Below are 24804 nucleotides of genomic sequence, written 5' to 3' on the forward strand. Positions count from 1 at the left end.
GGCATCACCAACTCATTGGGTATGAGTTTGAGTAAACTCTGGGAGTTGGTGATGGACAGGGAGGCCTGGTGTGCTGCAGTCCATGCATTCGCAAAGAGTTGGACACGACTGAGTGAACTGAACTGAACTGAAACAGGAGGGAAGGGGGGCAGGGCAGAACCTTTAAAAGAATGACATAGCCCTTGAAGATAAGAGACAGAACTGGTTAGAACTAACTAGGTCCAAGGTAGTTGAAGATTCGACTTCCAGTAGGACTTGAGACTCATTATATGCTCATTGTGGTGGCTCAGACAGTAAAGAATCTGCCTGCAATGAGGGAGACCAGTGTTCGATCTCTGGGTTGGGAGGATTCCCTGGAGAAGGGAATGGCAACCCACCCCAGTATTCTTGCCTAGAGAATTCCATGGACAGAGGAGCTTGGCGGGCTACAGTCCATGGTGTTGCAAAGTTGGACATGACCGAGCAACTAACACACACAGACAATACTTTAACATACGTTGAATGACACACCTAGCAGAGCCATGACAGTTCCAAGGCCTACCATAAAAGGTCAAAAAGTGGGCAGGGGCCCGATTCCTGGAAATCCCTTTCACTGCTCCAAAATGTGCGAGGCCCGCGTTTGATCCCTGGGTCAGGAAGATCCCCTGGAGAAGGGAATATCAACCCACTCCAATATTCTTGCCTGGAGAATTCCATGGACAGAGGAGCCTGGCGGGACTACAGTTCATGGGATTGTAAAAAGTCGGACACGACTGAGCGACTAACACTTTCACTTTCCTCCAAAATAGTTGGAATAATCCGCCCATTCATTAGCCTGTGAAATGACCCAGCCCATTAAGCTGTGTGGGCCCAGTTGCTTCAGTCATGTCAGACTCTTTGTGACCCTATGGACTGCAGCCCGCCAGGATCCTTTGTTCATGGGGTTCTCCAGGCAAGAATACTCTAGTGGGTTGCTGTCAGTTGAGTGTAATCTCCTCGGTTCTGTCTCATCTAAACAAAAATTTGAAGCGACGGATATTAAAGCCCTCGTTGCATCACAGCTCTTGGACAGACCGTGTTATAACTCTCGGTTCTTGAACAGACTGTTAATAGCTCTTAGACAGACCAGTGTTACAGCTCTGTTACAGCTCAGTTTTATTTAGAAAATAGCAGGAAAATACATCCTCGAGGCATGAGGGCATGCCGACCCAAAGACACGAAGAGAAGAGGAAGAGCCCCGGCCCTTTGGCTCCTCTTTTTATATGTTTTTTCCTCCCCCTGGGCCTGCCCTATGTAAATTGGGCTAGCCAGGAGTGCTGTTTGTTCTACCTGAGGTCCTCACTCTGGTCCTTGGAACTTTCTTTGACCTTCCTTTGTTCTATTTTCGCGGGCTTTTCCCTTCCTTGTCTTTTAGTCACCACCATTTTGGACTCCTGTTTCCTATTCTAACTACCTAACAGTTGCCATGCCACCCTCCATGAGATCTTCCCGACCCAGGAAACTAATCAGCACCTCTTTTGTCTCCTGCATTGGCAGGCAGTTTACCACTACCTCCACCTGGGAAGCCCCCCTGTTAAGACTAACCACCCCATATTTTGGGGCCTCTTGCCTTCTTAGGTGACCCACACTCTGTCTGTAGAGTGTGTTTCTCCCAGGGCCAGTCTCACCTTTTGAGATGGACTGCATTCTGTCTGTGGAGTGTGTGTCTATTTAAATAAATCCACTTCTTACCTATCACTTTGTCTTTCACTGCATTCTTTCTGTGCTGAGACATAAAGAACTTGAGCTTCAGTAAGTCCTGAGACCAGGTATGTGTTTTCAATTAAAAGAGAATGAGTTCAAGTCTCAATCTGAAATAATGCAGTTTCAGTACCTTTAAAAAAATGACCCCTTCACTTCTCTCATGCCTCTAGTCCACACAGCTAGAATAGGATCCTATTGGGTCTGACTCAGATATGTGTAACAGGAAACCTTTATTATTGTTGTTAGCTGAAACCTCTTTGAAAAGTTGATGAAAACAATGAATGTTTTGCCTGGGAAAAACAAACACACACACACAATTTTGCTTACTCTTTTCAGAGTTCCTTGACTTCCTGAAAGCTGGTTTAAGAGCTCCTGGGAAAGAGTCTGGGATGAGTATAGCTGCTCAGGATCAGAAGTTGAAGGAGGTACAAGGGAGAGTTGGGAAAATGACTTTTTTCTTAATAGCTGTGCTTACCATCTACCACAATGTATTATCTCATTTGGACTTCCCTGGTGACTCAGTGATAAAGAATCCCCTGACATGGCAGGAGACACAAGAGACAGGGGTTTGATCCCTGTGTTGGGAAGATCCCCTGGAGTAGGAAATGGCAACCGACTTCAGGATTCTTGCCTGGAGAATGCTATGGACAGAGGAGCCTAGTGGGCTATCATCCGTGGAGTTGCAAAGAGCTGGATACAGAGTATGCATATGCACATGCTTATTAACTCATGTAATAGAGAAACCCTCGGAGACAAGAAACTTGCTCTCCAAGGAACAGATACACAGAGGGAATGTGTTTCTCTCTCTCTCTCTTTATTTTTTTTCATTTGGTTGCACTGGGTCTTAGTTGCGGCATGCAGGATCTTTGATCTTTGCTGGCAGCATGAGGGATCTTTAGTTGTGGCATGTGGAATCTAGTTCCCTGACTAGTGATTGAACCCAGTCCCCCTGCATTGGGAGCTTGGAGTCTTCTTAGTCAGTGGACCACCAGGGAAGTCCTGGTAATGTGTCTCTTTCCCAAGTTTTCACAGCTGGTAAGAGTGCTAAAGTGATTCATTTGCCTCACAGATATAAGGTGAAGGGAAGAAAATAGTTATTGGGGGAAAAGGAACACCTAGAGTGGAAGAGGTGGCCCCCCAAAACCAGCTTTCACATCTGTACTGAAGCTGAGGCACTCTGGTCACCTGAACCCCTTATGCTTGGAGGGAGGATGTGACTAGGAAAGGGGATGGAGCCTGGGATGGTTAATCTTGTGTGTCAACATGACTGGCCCACAGGGTAACTAGATATTCAGCTACACATTATTCTGGGTATGTCTGTGAAGGTGTTTCTGGATGAGACGAACATTGTGATCAGCAGACTGAGTAAAGCAGATGGCCTTCCTCCATGTGGGTGGACCTCATCCAATCCATTGAGGGTTGAATAGAACGAAACTGTGGGAGAAGGAAGAATTTGCTCTCTCTGCCTTACTGTCTTTGAACTGGGACATGGCACTTCTGCCTTCAGTCTCACACTGGAACTGATACTCTCTGCTCTCCTGGGTCTCCATTTTCAACTGGCCAACTGCTGCTCATGGGACTTTTCAACTTCCATAACTGTGAAAGCCAATCCGTTATATTAAAAAAAAATCAATTTCTCTGTCTCTTTCTTTCCCTGTTTCTTAGAATTTTCAGCATAGAATGAGGCTGGCTTTCTAACTGGGCCCCTTGCAAAGTCCTGGGAAGATGAACTGTGACTAGAGCTTATTATCTTTCCCTTCATCCAAACCAGAAATGACAACATCCATCCCCAGCCTGGCAGAATAACCAAAGACACTAAATTCTGTTTAAAGTTTTAAAGAAATGTTTCTATATTTCTCTTCCTCTTTAGAACATTCATATCAATCCCTAACAGAATGTATTAACTGAGGTCATTAATTAATGACCTCTTGCAAGGTCATTGAGCAAATGTTCTGCCTGCAGGGGAAGGTCAGCATTACCCTTTTGGTCATCCTGGACTGAGCTCCTGTGGGCAGAGCCTCAGTTGTTCATGCCAATATCCAGTTCCATGTATGAGGCACTCAGTAGGTGTTTAATAAGTGTCTTACGAGTGAGTGAACAGACAACCCCTCCTTGGCCTTCTCTGTGCTGTTCTTACCACGGTTCATCTCACCAAGGTAAGGGCCAGAAGGGTGCTGAGGAGTCATCTGTGCAACAGCCTGTGTTACAAGATGAAGTCCAGAGCGGTGAGCGACTGGCTGGAGGTCACACAACCACATAAAGGAAACACAGGTTCAAGAGGGCAATTTCCTTCCAGGTCTCATCCTGAGACCTCACATCTGTTGCCTGAAGCAGGAGGGCCACACTGGCCAGGAGAGAGGAGAGCTTCCTCTACTGGTCACCTTGCTGCTGAATCCGAAGTAACCTGCCAAAAGACATGCTCAGGGTGGCTTCCTGAACTATGGGTCATCTCTGAATCATGAGATAGATTCCCCCAGAGACCTGGTTACTTTCCCACCACCTGTTTTCACCTGGAGAGGAGAGAGGCTCCACGCAGGAGAGGATGTCCAGTCTCTGTTATGGAGATGGTAGAGATGCTGCCTCCTCTGGGGTGCGGAGGTGGGAACAAAGCAGAGTGTAGGGATGCAGGTCTGCTGGATGATGAGAGGGGCCGGCAGAGGCTGTGTCTTCCATGGGTGGCATGGGAGGAGGGTGATCTGGGCGGGGAGCCAGGCAGAGGTCAGTTGACCTTGAGCTGGTGGACAGCACCCGGTGAGAGGAAGCAGCCTGGGCTGTGCAGGGTGTGGCAGCGTGGGGCCCTGTCAGAAGGAAAGGCCAGGAGAGGGGTCAGCCAGCTTCACTCACACTGTCCCTCAACTTCCCAGCCTTTCCCGGTGACTCTCTGGCAGCTCAGAGTGGATAGGGAGACCAACCTGGGGAGAAGCGCTTGCCCAGAGGGGCCAGGAAACCTGGTCCTCATTCCAGCATTTACAGCAACTGTCTGTCTTGGAAAAGTCACTTTGCTTCTCAGAGTCCAGTTTCTGCATCAGCAAAAATGGATAAATTAAAAATCCTACCTCATAGAGTCATTGTGGGTTGGTACAAATCATTAACCACAGGACTGTCTGTTTTCTGCACTGCTGTCTCACCTCTGTTTGGTATCTGGTTCAGTTCAGTTCAGTCACTCAGTCATGTCTTTGTGACTCCATTGACTGCAGCATGCCAGGCCTCCCTATCCATCACCAACTCTCAGAGTTTACTCAGACTCATGTCCATTGAGTTGGTGATGCCATCCAACCATCTCATCCTCTGTCATCCCCTTCCCCTCCCGCCTTCAATCTTTCCCCACATCAGGGTCTTTTCAAATGAGTCAGTTCTTCTCATCGGGTAGCCAAAGTATTGGAGTTTCAGCTTCAACATCAGTCCTTCCAATGAATATTCAGGACTGGATCTGAATCCAGCACTAGCATCTGGTACACACTCCAAATTTGTTGACTCAATGAATGTTTAATTTTTAGCAACCACTTCCTGGGTGGCAGACATTCTTCAAGACTTAGTCATTTCATCCTCATCGAATCTATGACTGGCCTCTGAGGGGCACAAGGACTCTTCCAGGTCACATACTGCTTGGGGCAGAGCTGCGATTCGAACCTGGGTCTTGGCAGCCTGACTCCAGAGCCAATGGGCTCCATTCCCACACAGTGCCCTTTACTCTGTGACCCTGCTTCATAAACTGGGATGTTTTACACAAGTAATACAAGTCAGTCCCTGGAAGAGGAAGAGGATTGTGATGGTCACTCAGTGGATGAGGACACGGGGACAGAGGCAGAGACTTCCAGCAGGTTTCCCAGGCATCCATGCCCACGCTCTTTCTAAAAGAATTGCCAATGTTTACAGTGGAGTTTGAGTAAGCTCCGGAAGTTCGTGATGGACAGGGAAGCCTGGTGTACCGCAGTCCATGGGGTCGCAAAGAGTTGGACTCGACTGTTTTACTGAACTGAACTGAACTAAACTGAACAGTGAACAGAGCCCCCAAGGTGTTCCAATCTGGAGGAGATGGTCCCAGACAGTGACCCTGCCTCAGCCCCGCCCCCAGCCCCACCCCCGCGTGCGTCAGCCACTCACGGCCACGTCCGGGTTTGTGGGCGGGGCCAAGCCGGCCTCACTCAGCGGTTGCGAAGCCCCAAGGCTGTTTGTCTTCTCCTGCTTCCGCCACTTGGCTCGCTGATTCTGGAACCAGATCTGAGATGAAGGCAAGAGAGGATGGAGATAAGCAAAGGGGCTTTTCTCCATCCAGTTCCTCTCCTCAAAATACATGATGACGGCTCCTTCCAAGGGACCACCCCTTTACAGTTTAGAAAGGTCAACGGCAGCCATGATTTCTTTGGATCTGATCTGCCTTGGGAGAGGGGTTCCGAGGTCACAACCTTCCATGCCTACAGGGGCTGGGGGACTCATAGGAGGGAGCGTGAACCAGCAGGGTGCCCTGTAACTGGGAGTGGTGGGGTCCGGGGTGAGCCGAGGCTGAAGGGGGCAGCGTCTCAGCCTCAGCCAATAGCCACCATGTGGAAATGTGAGGCCAGTGCTGCAGCTTCATCCAACTTCTAAGGCAGAAATCTTGATTTTTCTGTGAAAGCTCTGAGATTTAAAAAAAACATGCAGATCACAGAAAACCCAGCTCTTACCTGCTGGTGGGCCACCCGTTTGAAACCCCAGTGAGGCGTCTGGTATCTTAGGTTGACTATTGAGGGTTGCCTGTATTCATGGGCACCCTGACTGTCTGTGACACATGGCCATTTGCACTTGGCCATTCTGCTGAGGCAGTGTTGAATTCTGGGCTTTACACTAGATGTAGATGCTACCCACCTAGTTGGTGACTGATTTCAAATGGGAAGTAAAAGGGGTGAAGTCCAGACAGGGGTGCCATGACCAGAAGAAAAGTAGGCTTGGATGAAATGAAGGGTGGAATATTGATGTGGACCTTGGTGCAGGTTTTGAATTTAATAAATCCATTGTATATTTCAAGAAAGTATTGAAATATAATTGATTTATAATGTTGTGTTAGTTTCAGATGTACAGCAAAGTGATTCAGTTATATGTATACATACAAATATATGTATTCCTTTTTAACATTCTCTTCCATTATAGGTTGTTACAAGATATTGAAAGGTGGAGAGGAGAAGGGATGAATTAGGAGGTTGGGATTAACATATACACACTAATGTATATAAAATAGATAGCAAAGACCTACTGTATATCACAGGGAGCTCTGCTCAGTACTCTGTAATAACCTTATATGGGATAAGAATCTGAAAAAGAATAGATCTATGTAATGTGTAACTAAATCACTTTGTTGTACACCTGAAACTAACACAACATTGTAAATCAAATATACTCCAATATAAAATAAGAATTGTATTTTTCTGTTTTTCAAAGATTGTTTTGTTTATTCATTAAAAATTAAGTTATAAAAAAAGATGTTGAGTATAGTTCCCCCATCATATTTGTTAAAAAAATGAAGAGTGATTTAGAAAACTGTTTTAGAGAGAGTGCAAATATGTAACAATTGGTTTTGGATTTGCTAGAGCAATACTTGCAGAACTGGGGATGTGCAAAGAGAGTGGGACATACTGTTGATGAGGGGCTGCTATATATCTAACCACGGAGGAAGCCTAGACACTCGAGGGGTGGGGGGGGAAGAAATGACAGATTACAGATTAGGTCTCTGACCATGGAGAGTCCTTGCCACTTCTCTGTGCTGCTGCCAAAGTCATACCCATGTGTTCCAAGTCAGAGGTTGGAACAGTCCCACCTGTTTTTGTACAGCCCTTGTACTAAGTATGGTTTACACATTTTTAAGTGGTTGGGAAAAAATCTAAATTTGGTGACATGCAAATGACACAAAATTCAAATTTTAGTGCTCATCAGTAAAGTTTATTGGAACATGCTCATTTGTTTATATGTTGTAAACTATAGCTGTTTTTGTGCTACAAGGACAGAGTTGAATAGTTATGACAGTGACCATATGGCCTCACAAAGCCTAACATAATTAGCACCTTGTCCCTTACAGAAGAAGTCTGTTGAGCCTTAGTCTAGATTGTCAAGACCTATTTTGTGAATGAGGTTGTGTGGTGAATGATGCTTTGGAACGACAGTAAAGTGGAGAAGAAGGGAGTGGAACCAGATGCCAATGGCCATCATCATAAGAACCCCTCCATGTCTGTCCTCCAAGGAGAGGAAGCATCTTATAACTATGGTAACTTCATTTCCTGGAAAATGATATTTGGACAAAAGAACTGTATCATGGGATAAAGCCAATGGAAAATTTCAAATGGGGGCAGTCCCAAGGGTGCAGGATACCTGGGGTCTCACCCATGCCCCCAAGGGCATTGAGGAGGGGGGTTGAGGGAGGGGGATGGTTGTACCTGCACACGAGCTTCCGGGAGGTTGATCCTGGCCGCCAGCTGGTTGCGGACGTGGACATCAGGGTAGTGAGTGAAGTGGAAGATCTTCTCCAGCTCCTGCAGCTGCTCTGTGGTGAAGGTGGTTCGGATCCTCCGCTTACCCTTCTTCCCCTCTGGAGGGAGGAGAGTCCAAGCTGGGTTAGTGACCTTCGTGTCAGTGAAGCTTTTGTACTGCCTTGTTGTACCCATTAAACCACTGTTGCCACGACTTGGCCTCTGGCTTCTTAGGCTTGGCCTTTTACAATGTTCTCTCTCCAAGAAACCCTACCCCTAGGTTGACTCCCTCTATCCATCCTGGACGGTGTGGCCAAGATGACCTTCTAGAAACTTCTTTGTCCTTTCTGCTGCTCAGATGCCTTCAAGCAAATTTCCCTTGTCTGTAACAAGGAATGGCAAACCACAGCCTGGGGGGGGTCACATCTGGCCCTCTGTTTGTTTTTAGAAATAAAGTTTTATTGAAACTCAGCCTGACACATGGGTTTATGTATTATCTATGGCTGTTTTTGTGCTATAATAGCAGAGTTGTGTTGCTGAAACAGAGACTGCAAAATCTAAAATAGTTACCATCTAGCCCTTTACAGAGAAACCTCAGCAGTCAGCCCCTGACAGCCTGTTTCCAGCCACCTGTCCAGTCTCAGGCCCACTCAGGGCTTCTACATCATAGGCGGGACCTAGTGCAGAAAAAAAACTTTTTCCTTTCTTCCACAGTCTCTTTCTCAACTGGTCATAGTGGTCTTTCACTTGCTACTTAAGGCACTTCTCCCTCAGGCACAAGAATACTAACACACACACGAGGTGGCTGAGGTCACTGGATTGAGGGGCTATGGGGAAACAGGACTGAGAGCCCATCCCAGGGAAGCAAGGAGGTGGTGAGAGGGGCCCTGAGCATGAGTTGAGGCTCCAGGACCCTGGTCCTTGCTTGGGCCGTATTTTTTTTACTCTCTGGGCCTCAGTCTCCCTATCTGTAGAATGGGGGAGTGGAGAGGGGTTGAATGATCAAATCACTAAGGCCAAATCCACCCTGGCCCTCTGCAATTCTTTTTCTCTTCAGGTGGAGGCTTGAAAAACCCGGCCTCAGCCTTGCCTGGGGGCCCAGTTGGCTGGGCAAACGGTAGATGGATGAAGGAGAGATTTCTGCTGAGGATAACACTTCTGGCTGAGTTACTCCTGAATTTCTAAGAGTTGACAAGTGCCTTCCATAGTCTGCCCCTTTTTTTAACCTCTGATTTTATTTTATTTATTTTTTATTGGAGTATAATTGCTTTACAATGTTATGTTAGTTTCTGTTGTGCAACAAAGTGAATCAGCTGTGTTGTTCAGTTGCTATGATGTGTCTGACTCATTGCGACTGCATGGACTGCAGCACATGAGGTTTCCCCATCCTCCACTATCTCCGGGAGTTTGCTCAGATTCATGCCCATTGAGTTGGTGATGCCATCTGACCATCCCATCCCCTGCCACCCCCTTCTCCTTTTGCCTTCATTCTTCCCCAGCATCAGGGTCTTTTCCAGTGAGTCAGCTCTTCACATCAAGTGGCCAAATTACTGGAGAAACAGCTATATGTATACATATTCCCCCCTCCCTCTTAAACTGCTACCATCTCACCCCTCTAGGTCATCACAGAGCAGTGAGCTGAGCTCCTGTGTTATCCCGCAGGTTTCTACAGGCTATCTGCTTTACACACGGTAGTGTAGTTGTGTCTGGGGAAGGAAAAGGCAAGCCAGTCCAGTATTCTTGCCTGTAAAGGACAGAGGAGCCTGGGGGCTACAATCTGTGGGATCACAAGACTTGGACACGACTTAGAGACTAAACCACCAGTGTACTTATGTCAGTGCTATTCTTACAATTCAGTCCACTCTCCCACCCCACTGTGTCCATATGTTTGTTCCCTACGTCTGTGTCCCTATTCCTGCCCTGCAAATAGGCTCATCTGTACCATTTTTCTAGATCCCATACACACACACACACACACACACACACACACACGCACACACACACACACATTAATATATGATATTTGTTTTTCTCTTTCTGACTTACTTCATTCTCTGTGACAGACTCTAGGTCCAGCCACTCATCTCCTGCCTCCCAACTACCCCTCATTGTTATTAGTCCATTTTTTTTTTGTCCCCTCAAAGTAATTTTACTCATTTTCCTGACTCTTGGAAGCTTCTTAGGGGTTGTGGACGGTGAGATTTCAAACATAATTACACCTTGGAGGAAGCTGTTGGATTGTGAACCAGCTGATATGATCTGATCTCTTACCTTTTCTATTTCCCTTTCTCTCCTCAAGTCCACTGTACTTTTTAATTTTAAAAAAAGAGAGATTTATTCTCTGTTTGGAGCTGGTGGTGCATTTAAAGGGTAGAGCCAATCCCAACCAGAGCTGGTGCAGACAGAAATGGGGGGCATGAATCCATTGCCAAGACCTTACTGAATGTCTTTTGTGCTAGGCACAGGGGGCCTGCCTGCAGGAGAACAAAGATGAATGAGCTGTGCTGACAGTCTCTCATTCATTTATTCCCCAGGTCAGCGTTTTAGATAACTGTAATGATACAGTGCAGCTTTATAGAAAATTACCAGAAAATTCACAGAATGGAAGATTTCAGGTTGGATGGGCAAATGGAGGTTCAGGATAACATGCACCTGGGATTCTTCTAAGAATATAGAACTTTGGAATAGAGGATACTGAACCAAAAAGGTAAGGTGTAGAGCTGGAATACAGGAAAGTAAGCAACATGGAGAACAGAGGATTAGAAACAAATTGTAAATTATAACAAAAATAGGGTCTTCCTTAGTGTTCCAGTGACTAAGACTCTGTGTTCCCAATACAGGGGGCCGAGTTCGGCCCCTGGTCAGGGAACTAGATCCCACATGCTGTGACTAAGGAGTCAGAAAGCTAAATAAATACATATTTTAAAAAGTTATTAAGAAAAAAGCAAAAATAAGCCATCTCTTGCTTTTTCCCCAGAAGGAAACTTAGGCAAACAAGTGTCCATGACTAAGTATAGACTCCTTAATAAAATAATTATCTCAAGTTTCCATTTGTATAACTAAGGAAGCAGCTAATAAGACAAATACAGCTTTCCCTTATTTCCTAGAGGATCAGAAGGACATAACCTGGAGATAAGGTTATAAGAAAAGGATCTGAGCCCTCCTTGGCAAAATAATGTGATTGTTGACTTTGCGGAGAGGGGCTGCCTGTCAGTTATGAGCCAGTTAGAAAAATATTTATTCTCGTTAACTTTGAACTCAACATCCTCAGGACAAATGTTTATTCTTGAGAGATGATGATCTCTCAATCATGCTGACAGGGTGTATATGTGTGTGTCCAACAGATGTAGTCACTTCTCCTGAAAAGAAACAGGGTTGTCTAAAATATACATGGTTGGTGAGATGGAGGCAGAGCCCCAAGTGGACCAGCCTGAAGGACTCAAGGACCAAAGTCCTTCTCCCAAGACTGAGCATGGGTTCTCGGGGTGTCAGTAGTCAACACTGATTATCTTCATACAATCCTTCTTGGGATGTTATTTGAAATTGAATATGTCTAAATTGGAGAACTGTAAAAAAGAGTGGTAGGGAGAGGAATCCTGGAGCTGACATCACCCCCAGTGAGTGGGCCTCCCTGAAATATGGCTAGTGACACCCAATCAGAAGAGCAGTTTTGGGAGACAGATAGACTTGAATCTGACATCAGGGAAATAAGGATAGGATTAAGGCTGGACCTTATTAGAAGTTCAACTGTTTAGATCTGCATTGTTCACATGGTAACCACTATCTGCCTATAGCTATTTAAATAAAAAAAAATAAAAAAAAATATAGTTCCTTAGCCACACTGGTTATAGGTCATAACCACATGTGGCTAGTGGCTACCATATTAGAGAGCATAGATAGAAAACATTTCCATCATCAGAGAAAGTTCTGTTGGACAGGGCTCCCTTACAAGTTTTCCCATTGGGTTCTGGAAGAAGTCATATTCTGGGCCTCACTTTAAGTTTCTCCTTCTGTCGTACTTTCCTCTAATTGCCACATATCTCTAGGAAAATGAGTATTCATCGGTCATAGAGCCGAATTTGATGGTTTTGGGAAAACTGGAAGTACAGGAAAAGTAAGAGAAAGGGAAGGCTGGCCCACACCCATCTCCTTCCTGGTGCCTGGGGAGAAGGATGACCAGTGGAGAGGATGTTGCCCTGGAGCTCCAGGCAGTGATTCAGGGAAGAGTGAGCTGCTCGTGGTTCACAGGGAAGCGGGGAGGGGGAAGAGCAGAAGCTGAGTGGTTGGCTCAGGAAGGGTGACGGTGACACTTCAGTTTTCCCATCAAATGCAAGAGCTGCTTTAGGAAAGCAGGGAGGGGGGCCAGCAAGCCTGATGCTTGGGTTACAGACCATAGTAGGTGATAAGAGAGAGGAACCTGGTGAGGGCAGGAAGAACAGCATAAATGAATTACGGAACAGAGAAGAAGGCAGAACACAGGATGCTGAAAGAACATAGTAGTTTGGAACCAGAAGGAACCTCATTAAACAGGAAGCTGGAAGAACCAGTTCATGGATGGAATGCCCATCACACAGGATGATTCTTAATTGTGGAGAAGGGCTGGGAGTTTTCAGCCCTGGCTCAGTGAGGACAATGGGGGTGTGGAACCCCATCCGAGGGCACTCAGGGGAGGGTGGGAAGAGGGGGGACGAAGGAGGCAGGGAACTGCCACCTCTCTCAAGTTGCTCCTCACAGGTTATTAATTGCTTGAGCTGTGATCACACTTCAATGGGTCTTCAAAGAGACCGAGTCAGCAGAACTTAATTAAACCTGAGCCGTTTAGCACATTGATCATAAGAAATACACAATTTACACAGGTGATTAGGCCACCTAATTATAAACTGATGTTTCTTTGTGCATGGCTCCCTCCCCTGATTGCTCCTTCTCTGAGGTCTGCTAATTGGCCTTGGCCACTCAGCTAGAGGCCCCAGGGGCTTTGCAGCTGGGCTAAGACTCCTGAAATGAGCCTTGTCCTTGTCATCCTAAAGCAGCGGTTGGAAGAAGATCCAGGCTCCTACCCATGGAAGTGAGGACTGGGGAGAAAGCAGGTGACACTGTTAAAGGGGAGAGTGAAGAGCCTTGAATGCTGAGCCAAGGAGCGTGCCTTGCATGCTGCGGGCACAGGTAATTGTAGAAGTCCAGGACCAATCTGGGGTAAAAAGGCTGGCACATTCTGCCCTGGGAGGTGCCTCTCTGCAAGCCACCTGTCTTGTCTAGAAGGTGTCCTCAGCCTGCTGGAGGGCCCCAAAGGGAGCCTGCCCTTGTTCCTTTCCATTTCATACTTGTGACAAAGCAGGGGACCAGACACGACACCAGCTGTAACACTGGGGGAGGTTTCCTGTTGTGACCTGGGAAGAGCTACAGAACTTGTTTCTATTCAATGGGAGAGTTCATGTTTAGTTGTCCTTCCTGCCAAGAACTGAGGAGGAAGTCAGCTAACTTTTATCTCTGTGAAAATACACACAGAAGGCCAACCTAAATGCAAACCTGCAGAGTGCCCAGATTAGAGGCAACCAAAGTCCTGGGTATTGTAACAGGGAGAAGAGCCACTTCTGGCCAAAAAAATGATGACCAACTCCCACCTTACGAGGCATATGTGCTTAGTCACTCAGTCCTGTCCACGATCCTATGGTCTTTGTGACCCCATGGACTGTAGCCCACCAGGCTCCTCTGTCCATGGGGATTCTCCAGGCAAGAATATTGGAGTGGGTTGCCATGCCCCCCTCCAGGGGCTGGGATCGAACCCAGGTCTCCCGCATTGCAGGTGGATTCTTTACCATCTGAGCCACCAGGAAAGCCCCACTACAAGGCATATCTGGGGAAGTATACACTCTGTAGGAACACAGTAGGGATTTAAAAACTGAAAAAGGAAACTTTGAGAGTGCTACGTATGGAGACCAAAAGTGATCTATGAAGAGTCATAAAGAGCCATCACCCAAGCATGGAACAGTGTGAGAGAAGAAGAGGAACAGCAAGAAGAAGCCGGCCCCGCCCTGAGTCAGGGCTCCCTCTCCAGGCCCAGAGCAGAGCCGAGGGTCCACTGTCTTTAGTTTTAGGCAGTGTGGGTGGGGAGGGGAGGATGAGGAAGGAAGGAGGGAGGCGGGAAAGAGAGAAGAAAGGGGACGGGGACAAGGAAGGAGGGGGAATGAGGAAAATGAGGGGGATGAAAAAGTGAGGAAAATGAGGGGGATGAAGGAGTGAGGAAAGATGGAGTGGGTTGAATTGTCTTCCTCTCAAGAAGAAACATCTCAGTTCTAACCCCTGGTACCTGTGAAGGTGAACTTATATACAGATAAGGTCTTTGCAGGTACAATTAGGCCAAGGATCTTAAGATGTGACTCTCCTGGATTTAGGGTAGATTCTTTGTCTAGTGACATGTGTCCTTATGAGATAAAGGGGGGATTCCACAAGGCCAAGTGACGATGGAGTCAGAGTGTGGGATGATGTGTCTACAGGCCAAAGATGGTTGTGGATCATTGGCAGCCAGGGGGAGCTGGGAGGGAGGCACTGAGTAGTTTTTCCCTTGGCGCCTCTGGAAAGAATTAACCCTACCAACACCTTGGTTTTGGACTTCTGGTTCTGAAACTCTAAGATGACAAGTTTCTGTTGTTTTAAGCCATTCAGTTTATGGTAATTGGCACAGCAGCTAAAGGAAGCTCATATAGAGGGAGAGGATGAGGGAAGGAAGAGGAAAAGGAGGAAGAAGAAGGGGAAATAGGAGTGAGGGTTTTAAAGGGCAAAGTTTGGAGACATAAAAGGGCTTGAAAGATTGAAAGTGAGAGAGATGCTCCGTGTACCTGGAGGGTGAGGGGCAGGCAGGCCGTGATGGGGGATGAATCTGGGGACCTGCAAGGCTGGTCTGTGAAGGACTTTGAATGTCACGCCAATAGCTTTAGGGGTTGATGAACTATAGCCTGAGGCCAGACCTGGCATTCTGCCTATAACTGTAAATAAAATTTTATTGGAACATAAACATACCCATTCATTTACACCTTGTCTGCTTTTTAGCTATGACAGTTGTTGTGTAGTTGCTCAGTCATGTCTGACTCTTTTGTGACCCCATGGACTGTAGCCTGCCAGGCTCCTCTGACCAAGGGATTCTCCAGGTAAGAATGCTGGAGGGAGTTGCCATTTCCTTCTTCAGGGGATCTTCCCTACCCAGGGATCAAACTCACATTTCTCATATCTCCTGTATTGGCAGGCAGGTTCTTTACCACTAGCACCACCTGAAAAGCCCTAAATAAATGCATATATATTAAAAGAAAACCTCATATCGTGACCATAAATGGGTAACTGGTATCATGCATCATAAATAGAAGGTTAGTGTAGAAGTCATTACAGGACTATTGACATGAATAATCTTTGCCTTCCTCACCTTCAAAGTCATCTTGAAAACCTCCAGGGGGACCCTCATGAGTCTCTTTAGAAACTGAATTCCTGAGACTTCCCTGGCAGTCCAACTATTAGGACTCTGAGCTTTCATTGCAGGGGACATGGGTTTGATCCCTGGTTGGGGAAGTAGGATCCTTAATGCTTGTGGCATGGCCAAAAAAGTAGAAATGCTGAATTCCAGCCTAGGAGGGAGATGGATGGATTTTAGCCACATTCAGAAATAATCTAGAGTGGATGATCTCAGGAAGCCAGGGTTCAATTCTAATGTGACATACTCGTGTGATTTTTGCAGGTGATTTATTATCTCTTCTTGGTTTCATCAGCTCTAAGGTGGGGCTCACAACTGTGACAAATGGATGGAAACAATGGCCATGACATTGCCGTGAAAGCTCAGTCCAATCTTATGACTGCTATTTTCCCAAGCACTTATTGGGTGTCTCCTCTGGGTCTAGCTGACCTGGAACATTCCAGCAGCTTCAGTGGAGGTTCAGCATGACTGGCCTCCTTTTTGCCAACAGCCAGTGTTGGGCTAGGGGAAGGGAAAGTGCTCTGGGAAGGGAAATAAGGTCTCTCTCTCTCTTCCTCTGCTGCAGAGAGGACGGACATAGATTTTATGTAGCTGCAGCAGGAGACACTCAGGTTAGACCTTCACCAGAATGGTTCCTGTGAACGCTCATTGCTCATTCAATTCACTGGAAGATATTAATTAACTTCTGACAATTAAGCTGGGACACTTTCCTATTGATAGGGTCAGCTACTAGGAAACCCACTAGCTCTCTGGGGACACATGACCCCCCCTAACCCCAGGCTCTTTCCTTTGGCTCACCACCAGTGAGCACCAACCCCCTCTTAGGAGACTCGACCTGGGGGAGGGAGTGGGGCTCCATGTTTGGGAGGAGAAGGCGTCATGGCTGCCTTGAGCTTCTTTCCCTTGGATTGCTGTTGTTTAGTCACTCAGCCATGTCTGACTCTTTGTGACCACATGGACTGTAGACCACCAGGCTCCTCTGCCCGTGAGATTTCACAGACAAGAATACTGGAGTGGGTTGCCATTTCCTTCTACAGGGGATCTTCCTGACCCAGGGATCAAACCAGCAACTCTGGCATTGGCAGGCAGACTCTTTACCACTGAGCCGCTGGGGAAGCCCTTCCTTGGATTAAAGCACTGGAAAGGAGAGAGGACCAGGGCATTCTTGTGGACACCCCAGGCTCATCACTGGTCAGACTCCAGTGGACCCCCAAGACATCACCAGCTTCATTTTCTCCCTTACTCAGCTGTCTCACTGAGGATGAAGCTGAGGTCAGAGTGGAAATGGGCTTGGCCAGGGTGGCTCGGCAGGCTGGGGGACAGCTGAGACTGACCACGGGTGTCTGAATCCTAGGAACATGCATGTTCCCTCCTCCGCCCCCTCCTCAAGCTAGTCCTTAAGGAGGGGCCCGGGATCTGGTCAATGTTGTTTGGGGGTAAATCCTGGGGAGGGCCCTGGCCTAAGGTATGATCAGGGTGGGCAGATTTGGGGCAGAGCTTCAGCCACTAGAGGCCGTGCAGGCTGAACTCCACTTGCGAAGGGAAAGAGCACGACCGCCTCAGCAGGTGTTCGGGTGGCTGGGTCTCCGGTTCTCTGTGTGACCTGGGGGGCACCAGCCGCCCCTCCTCTTTCACAGATGAGTTTCTCATCAGTCTAGTTTATGATAATTTTCTGCTGAAGTCAGAGACATGCACAGCCTCCAGGATGGTGCCGACCACAGAATAAAGAAATGTTCAGCATAAATAAATGGCCGGCATTCTCAGCTACGGCCTGGTTGTGGGAACAAGCCCCAGATCCCCGCACCCTGCAGTGAACCGGGCCTTGGTGGCCGAATTAGAACAGCCCCATTTCTGGGCTAGGTAGAGAGATATTTAAGGCTACCGGCCCAGTACCTGACATCTCTCTGAATTTTGGAGTCCTCTCTTCTGTTGATACAGAGCAGCTTTCTCTCTGCCTGAACCCACCTGGGGCTTGCAGGCCCAGGAGTGAGTAAGAATTGGCCAGAAGACACTTACCTTGGGACTGGTCCTGCGGGGGTCTCTCTGGCCTGAAATCTGCAGCTGCTGCCTGCCTGGTGCCCCATCCACTTGTCCCTTCTGGCCTGACCACATCGCTCCTCTCAGCCGGCCTCTTTAAGATGTCCTCGATGGAGAAGGACAGGCCCCGTTTCTTTGGAGCCTCACAGTACCCCGAGCTCTTCCTCTCCATCTCCCATGGAGATCAGAGCCTGCCTTGGCACCCTCCACGGGCAGCTGCGAGGGGGCAGAGGGGCCAATGCCCGTGGAGGGGTCCTTGCTTTCCTGAAATCAAGGTCCTCTTTCCTGGAATCAAGAGGGTGAGTAGAGGTGAACAGAGATTCTCACGTTGGATTATCCAGCACGGTTATGTCTCCATGAGGACTTCTGTGGGTCACCTCAAAACACCTTGGGATCAAGGATGCTGCTTCTGTCGGGAAAGCTGGAAGGGGCTGTACCTGTGCCCACGGGCTTAGAGCCCTCGTTGACTCAACATGGAGGGAATCGCCATTGCTAAACTGAGTTCAGTCCTACTGTGATGGGTCTTCTCCGGGGTGGTCCCTTTCACAGTCCCCAGCCTAAGCCAGGAACCCTGAGGTCATGGCCAGTGGGGAACAGGAAAACAGGGCTGGAAGGAAGAGGGAGGCTGCCCCCAGAGGAGATCTGGAGGCAAAGTGTCCACCTTTACTCTTTCTCTGGCGTGCGGCTCTTTCCTGCCGGCTCCGGTCAGACCTCTGGAAGGCTGGAGTGCCACCGGCGAGCCCCAGGTGGCCAACCCAGTCCTGGGCCACACTGCAGCTTGAGGGGTGCTCCCAGAAATCCTCCTCGATTCCTCCGGCTCCTGCGGCGCCCAGATTCCAGAACAGGCCTTCTTCCCAAAGCGCCTCCGCATTGGCTGCCCTGCAGGTGGAGGCTTCTGAAGAGGGTCACGGGGTCACCACCAGGCTGGCTCTCTGTGCCGGGGCTGGGCTGAATGCTGGTGTCTGAACCTCCCCTGGCGTCTCTGGTCCAGCCAGCACTTTCTTCTGTTCTCTCCCCAACTTCACTGCACAAGCTTCTCAGTAGGCTCCTTCCAGGCTCCTTTCCCTTCCTTTGGGGGTCCTTTCTGTCCCCCTCCTGTTTGCACACCTCTTACCTGCCTCCTGGGACCTCGCTGAGGGGACCCTTTCCCTCCGTCTAGTAAACTGTCGACTGCAAACTGATAGGATCAACCCGTTCTTGCCAGGAGTTTTGTTCCCAATTACTGTGTAACCAGGGAGGAGGGGGCAGTAAAACGGCTGATAAGAGAAGAAACTTTCCACCCTCCTTGTGGCGGGAGTTGGGGGAAAGGGGTAGGAGGTGGAGGGAAACTTAAGGATGGGGATTGGGGGTCCCAGAGAGGTGCAGTGTTGGGGAGCTGGCCAGGCCAGAGCAGGACACGGGAAGGTGGGAACAGTGAGGCAAGGAAGCGTCCCCAGGCCCCATAAAACATGTTTGCTTAGCTGGGAGCATTTATGGGTCATATGTAGGCTGGAGGCTGGGCCAGGGTGCGGTCTGCTGGGTATTGGCTGCGAGCAGTCTGTTTCAGATGTGCTTTCCTAGACTTGAGAGCCATCTTCCGAGGTCCTTCTGGTGTGTGTGGGGAAACAGAGGTCCAGACCAAGAGGGTGTGGTGGAAGTCATGTCATGGTCTCATCTAAGCGGGACTTGGGGGAGCTCCAGACTGCCGGGCTGGCCACAAGGTCTGTCCTCACGAGCCTGATAGATACCTGGGGGGAGTCTGTGGACCTGAATGGGGCATTAGAACCCAGACCTTCTCGTGGAAAGAGGGGGAAGGGGAAGCTTGAGCCTTCCTCCCTGAGGAGGGTGAGTCAGAGGAAAGATCAGAGGAGCCGTGGCCCTGGGAAGGGTCAGGTGGTCTGGTCTAGCCAGGGGAGCCTGCCTCTGCCGGGTCACAGCGTGCATGCTGCAGTCGTGTCTGACTCTTTGCGACCCCACGCACTGTAGCCCGCCAGCCTCCTCTGTCCATGGGATTCTCCAGGCAAGAATACTGGAGAGGGTTGCCATGCCCTTCTCCAGGGGATCTTCCCAACACAGGGCTCCAACCTGCATTTCTTATGTCTCCTGCATTGGCAGGCAGGTTCCTTACCACTAGCGCCACCTAGGAAGCCCAGCAAACCCTCAAATCTTGGGAGCTTCAGTTGCTTACTCATGTCACAGTCAATGTAGTTGGATATCCCTCTGGGGACTCAGGCTTCTTCCAGACTGTGAGGCAATCTATCTCCAATCAATCAAAGGCTTCAAGTTTTCCAAGGAAGAGGAGAGAGCAGAGGAGGAAATTTGACTGGGTCAGCAGTGGAAGAGGTTCAGTAACTTCTGCTCGTACTATGTGGCCGGAATGAGTCACATGGCCTTGCCCAGATTCTGGGAGGTGGAGTTCTCTGGGCCAGAAGGGAAGTAATCCAGCTGGGCTGGTGCACTGGGAAATGCCTGCTTTATGGTCAGGAGGCCAGAGGCCCACAGAAGTCAGCCCCCTCCATTCAAAAGAGTTATCGCCTTGGGAGTGTGGATTTCCTTCTGCCTGGGGTCGAGAAGCTGTGATGGACACTTGTGGTGGCCAGTCAAGAGTGAGCACAAGGGAGACTTCCCTGGTAGTTCAGGGGTTAAGACTCCACACTTTGACTGCAGGGGGCATGGATTCAATCTCTGGTCAGGGAACTAAGGTTCCACATGCTGTGTAACACGGCCAAAAAACCCCAAAAACCAAAGGGTGAGGACATGGACTCCGGGGTCCAAAGAAGGAGCCGGTATGAGGGGCGGCCACTGAGGCAGGGGCTGTGCCCGCATCACTTGATTTAATCCACCTGACAGCTCTATCATCTGGGGTCACTCACCCCATTTTACAGCCGAGGAGAGGCGCCCAGAGAGGTGAGTGTGCATATAAGGCTGCACAGCTAATCCTGTAGAAGCAGCAGCAGCCACACCCAGGTGAGTCCGGCTCTGAAAACCACGCTCTGCTCCCCTTGCCATAATCCCCAGAGCCCATCCGGTCTAAGCCTCTCACTGTGCAGACGAAGAACCACATCTCAGATGGGGAATTTTCCCGAGTTACACCTGTCCTTTTCAGCACTGCACTGAGTTCCTTGTAGTTCCTCTCTCTCTGGGGTGAGCATTGCCTCCCTCCAATCCCTGGCACGGTAATAAAGCAGCACTCACGGTGTGGAGTGCGGACCTTTCAAACCACGGCCTTCGTGGTGAGCCATAGTCCAGGCAGTCACATCTGTGTTCACCCCACAGATCTTGCTGGAGCATCTACTACATGCCATGGAGGGGTGGGATGCAGATGAATGAGCCACGAACCTAACCAGAGGGACCCTCACTCTAGGATGGGGAGTGTGCTGGGACGGGAGGAGATGGCCAGTGAGACCAGGTGGAAAGTGGTCAGTGGTCAGTGTTGGAGGAGTTCAGAGGAGTAACTCTGTGCAGCTGTTTGGATCAAAGAGGGCTTTGCCGCAGAGGAAGGAGAGAAGGGGAGTCATCACACAGGTTCCCTCATATAATCTACCCTACAACACACAAGCAAGTAGAGACACTGGCAGCATGGTGCACTATTACTAGTCCATTGATGGGAGAGAGATTTTATTTTATGAAGGGCTGTTGAGGAAGAACAAGTCAGCCATGTGCCCTTTTCAACAACACGGCTGGAGTTGGAGGGCATTATGTGACATGAAATAGATCAGACAAAGACAAATACTGTGTGATACCATTTACATGTGGAATCTAAAAAATGAAACTAGTGATGACAACAAAAAAGAAACAGGCTCACAGATACAGAGAGCAAACTAGTGGTTATCCGTGGGGAGAGGGAAGGACGGAGGGGCTATATCGTGGGAAGGGATTAAGAGACACAAACTACTATGTATAAAATAAACAGGCTACAAGGATATATTGTACAACACAGGGAACATTGCCATATTTAATAATAATGATAAATGAAATAGAACTTTAAAAAATTGTGAATCACTATGTTGTACACCTGAAAACTATATAATCTTTATGTCCACTATCTATGAGGGAGCGTTAGTCGCTCAGTTGTGTCTGACTCTTTGCGACCCTATCGACTATAGCCTGACAGGCTCCTCTGTCCATGGAATTCTCCAGGCAAGAATACTGGAGTGAGTAACCATTCCCTTCTCCAGGGGATCTTTCCAACTCAGGAATCGAACCTGAGTCTCCTGCATTGCAGGCAGATTCTTTACTGCCTGAGCCATCAGGGAAGCCCATATCAACTCTACCTCAATTAAAAAAATATTTTTAAAGTACCCATGAAGATGTGCTGGACTGTGATTGCAGGACTGGAAAGATAGTTGTGATCAAAATAAGCAAGCACCCTGCCCCTCCAGCCCCTGTCTTACAGAGCTTACACTGGAAATAGATAATAAACAGGTAAAAAATATATGGCCAATGTAATTTTTTTTTTTTTCTGGAGCATGAAGTTTATTAAGATTGAACCAAGGGAAAAACCAAAGTGTTGGCAATAAATATCCCCTCCCCCACCATATGGAAGACAGAAGTGTGGGGGATGGGGACATGCCCCAGGGGAAGTTTCACCCAGCAGGGGAGGAGGGGCAGCCAGGCTAGGGTGGCGCCTCTCCTGGTCTCCCAGGCCCCTCCAGAGCATCCTCTGTGCTGGCCAGGGTTCTGGACAGGAGGCTTCCTGAAGGGGTGGAGGTGCTCGGTTTGAGTCCCATCATCCAGGTAGGAATATGCTGAGGTCCCATAGGGCTTGGCAGGTCACTGGGTGTTTCTGGGCTCACTTTATTTTCACCCCTCTTGCAGGGCAGCTCACAGCAAAGGTATTTAAATATACCTCTCCATGTTCTTCCAGCCACCCCCGTCTTTTTCTGGGTGAGGCCAGAGGGAGTGACTGTGGACATATTCTCGTGCTGCCCAACAAGGGTGGAGCTTCCCGCATCAGGCACATCTGGCGGGCAGTGGGTCCCTTCTGGGACTTCACCGCTGACGTCATGGGTGCTGCAGGCGTCACAGGTGCCCCTGGTGTCCCGGGTGACGGTAGCATGAGGATCGTGGGTGCCGTGGGCACCACTGGTGTCACTGGCGAGACAGGTGTCACTGGCGACACTGGCGCCGCAGGTATCGCGGGATCCACGGGCGTCTTCTGTGCTGCAGGCCCCAGTGCTGTCCTGGGTGGTTAGGGCGTCATGGCTGAGGCTGCTATCACAGGCAAAGCTGGTGTCACAGTTGCTGCAGGCGTCACAGGTGAAGCTGGCACCACTGGTATCGCAGCTGTCACAGGCGTCTCTGGTGTTCCGCGTAATAGTGATAACACGGGTGTGGCTGCTGTCACGCCTGTCGCAGGTGTTACAGGTAAGGCTGGCCCCGCACGTGTCGTGGCGGTCACCGGCGTGATCGGTGGCTCGGGCGATGCTGTGATCACGGGTGTCGTGAGTGGAGGGGGTTGAGCTGGGGGTGACGGTCCTCGCTTCTGGGCAGGGTGGGGGAGAGGCAGGCTCTCTGGTCGTTTCCCTTGACTCCTGGTTCTCCTGCTGCTGAGTAGTATCCCAAAGCCTGTCGGGAATAAGCATGGACACTTCAGGGCTGGCGGGAGGCGTATGTTCTTGGCTGCTAAGGTCGGAGGAAACGGCTGGCCTCACAATGATGGTGCGGGCCCCCACCTTGGGTTCATCCGTGTCACTGAGTTTAAGCAAGGCCTGGATCTGGTCCCTCCAACAGCCCATTACCATCTCCGCTGTCACCCCAGGGTACTCTTCAGAGGCTGGCGGGAGTGGTTCCTCCTGGCCCATGTTCATCCATGGATGCTTCCAAACATCATCTAAAGTCCCTCTATTGCTAGGGTTGAGAGTTAGCATCTTCTGAATTAAATTAATTATTTCACCTGATAGATGTTTGGGCACATGGTACTGCCCTCTGAGGATGCACTGCCGCAGCTCCCAGAAATCTCGTCCCCTGAAGGGGAGGGATCCAGTTACCAGTGTATACAGAACGACGCCGAGGCTCCACACATCCACCTCTGGGCCTGTGTAAGGCAGACTCAGGAAGAGTTCTGGGGCCGTGAACGCAGGGCTGCCGCAGAAAGTGTCTAGCTTCTTTCCTGGGTGCCACTGGTTGCTGAGGCCGAAGTCCGAAAGTTTGATGATGTTGTTGGCATCAAGGAGAAGGTTATTCAGCTTCACGTCCCGGTGCACCACGCCCCGCCGGTGGCAGTGCTGCAGGGCCGAGACCAGCTGGCGGAACGCGCCTCGGGCCTCCCCCTCCGTCAGGCAGCCTTGGGCCTCCAAGTAGGTGAATAAGTCTCCCCCACTGAGGTACTCCATTACTATGAACAAACAGTCTGGTGTATCGATGACATCCAGGAGTTTCACGATATTCGGGTGGTTTACCATTCTCAAACTGTTAACCTCTCGAAGCAGTTCCTGGAGGTGGGAGAAGTTCTGATGTGTCTTTTCAACGACCTTGATGGCTACCATTCCCTTGGTCAGAACATGCCGGGCCAATTTCACTTTGCCGAATTGGCCTTCTCCAATCGTGTGAAGGATCTCATAATTTTCAATACGAGCCATCTTGTTAGTGGAGATGGCTATGAAGCCCTGCACCCCTAACTATACTAACTCTACCACTAACTATACTACCACTAAGCCCTCACTAAGAATGCTAACTGTTCTAACTATACCGAGAATACTAACAGTGCTAACACTAACTATACTATGCTAACAAACTATTAGCTCTACCAACTATGCTAACTATATCAGTGATACTCTCTATACTAATACTAGCAACACTAACTAAAATAATAATAAGATAAAATGAGAAAAAGAAGTAAGGGAAAAAATGGGAAAAAAACAAAAAATGAGGAGGAGAAATTAAAACTGAAACAAAAAAACGATAAAACACAAATTTAAAAAGTGAGCAAAAGACAAAGAAAAAAAGAGAAAAATAAAAAAGAGAAAAAGGAAAAAAAATCAACAAAATGGCAAAAACACGGAAAAAAGCTCGCTAGCTATAGGTCCAGCCGTCAGGTCACCAAAATCAGCTTCCTGGGCTCTGTGGACAAAAACCTGCACCAGCTGGGGTCTTATATAGGGTTTTTGTGTTTCATCACAGTGATGCCTTGTGAGGTCAGAGCAAGAAATGGACCAGTCATGGCTGGGG

At 48.8% G+C, this 24804-nt stretch overlaps 1 protein-coding gene across 1 annotated transcript; it reads right to left on the bottom strand.

The window, feature by feature from the left end:
• Nucleotides 1-3774: 3774 nt before the first annotated feature.
• Nucleotides 3775-17827, bottom strand: ISX (intestine specific homeobox). The gene is given in 6 exon segments (XM_020883924.2): nucleotides 3775-4126; nucleotides 4233-4330; nucleotides 4332-4520; nucleotides 5827-5943; nucleotides 8127-8278; nucleotides 17635-17827. Coding segments are annotated over 6 exon segments (783 nt in total). The 3' UTR covers nucleotides 3775-4092.
• Nucleotides 17828-24804: the final 6977 nt, after the last annotated feature.

This window comes from Odocoileus virginianus, chromosome 23 (assembly GCF_023699985.2).
Source record: "Odocoileus virginianus isolate 20LAN1187 ecotype Illinois chromosome 23, Ovbor_1.2, whole genome shotgun sequence".
NCBI classification, from domain to species: Eukaryota; Metazoa; Chordata; class Mammalia; order Artiodactyla; family Cervidae; genus Odocoileus; species Odocoileus virginianus.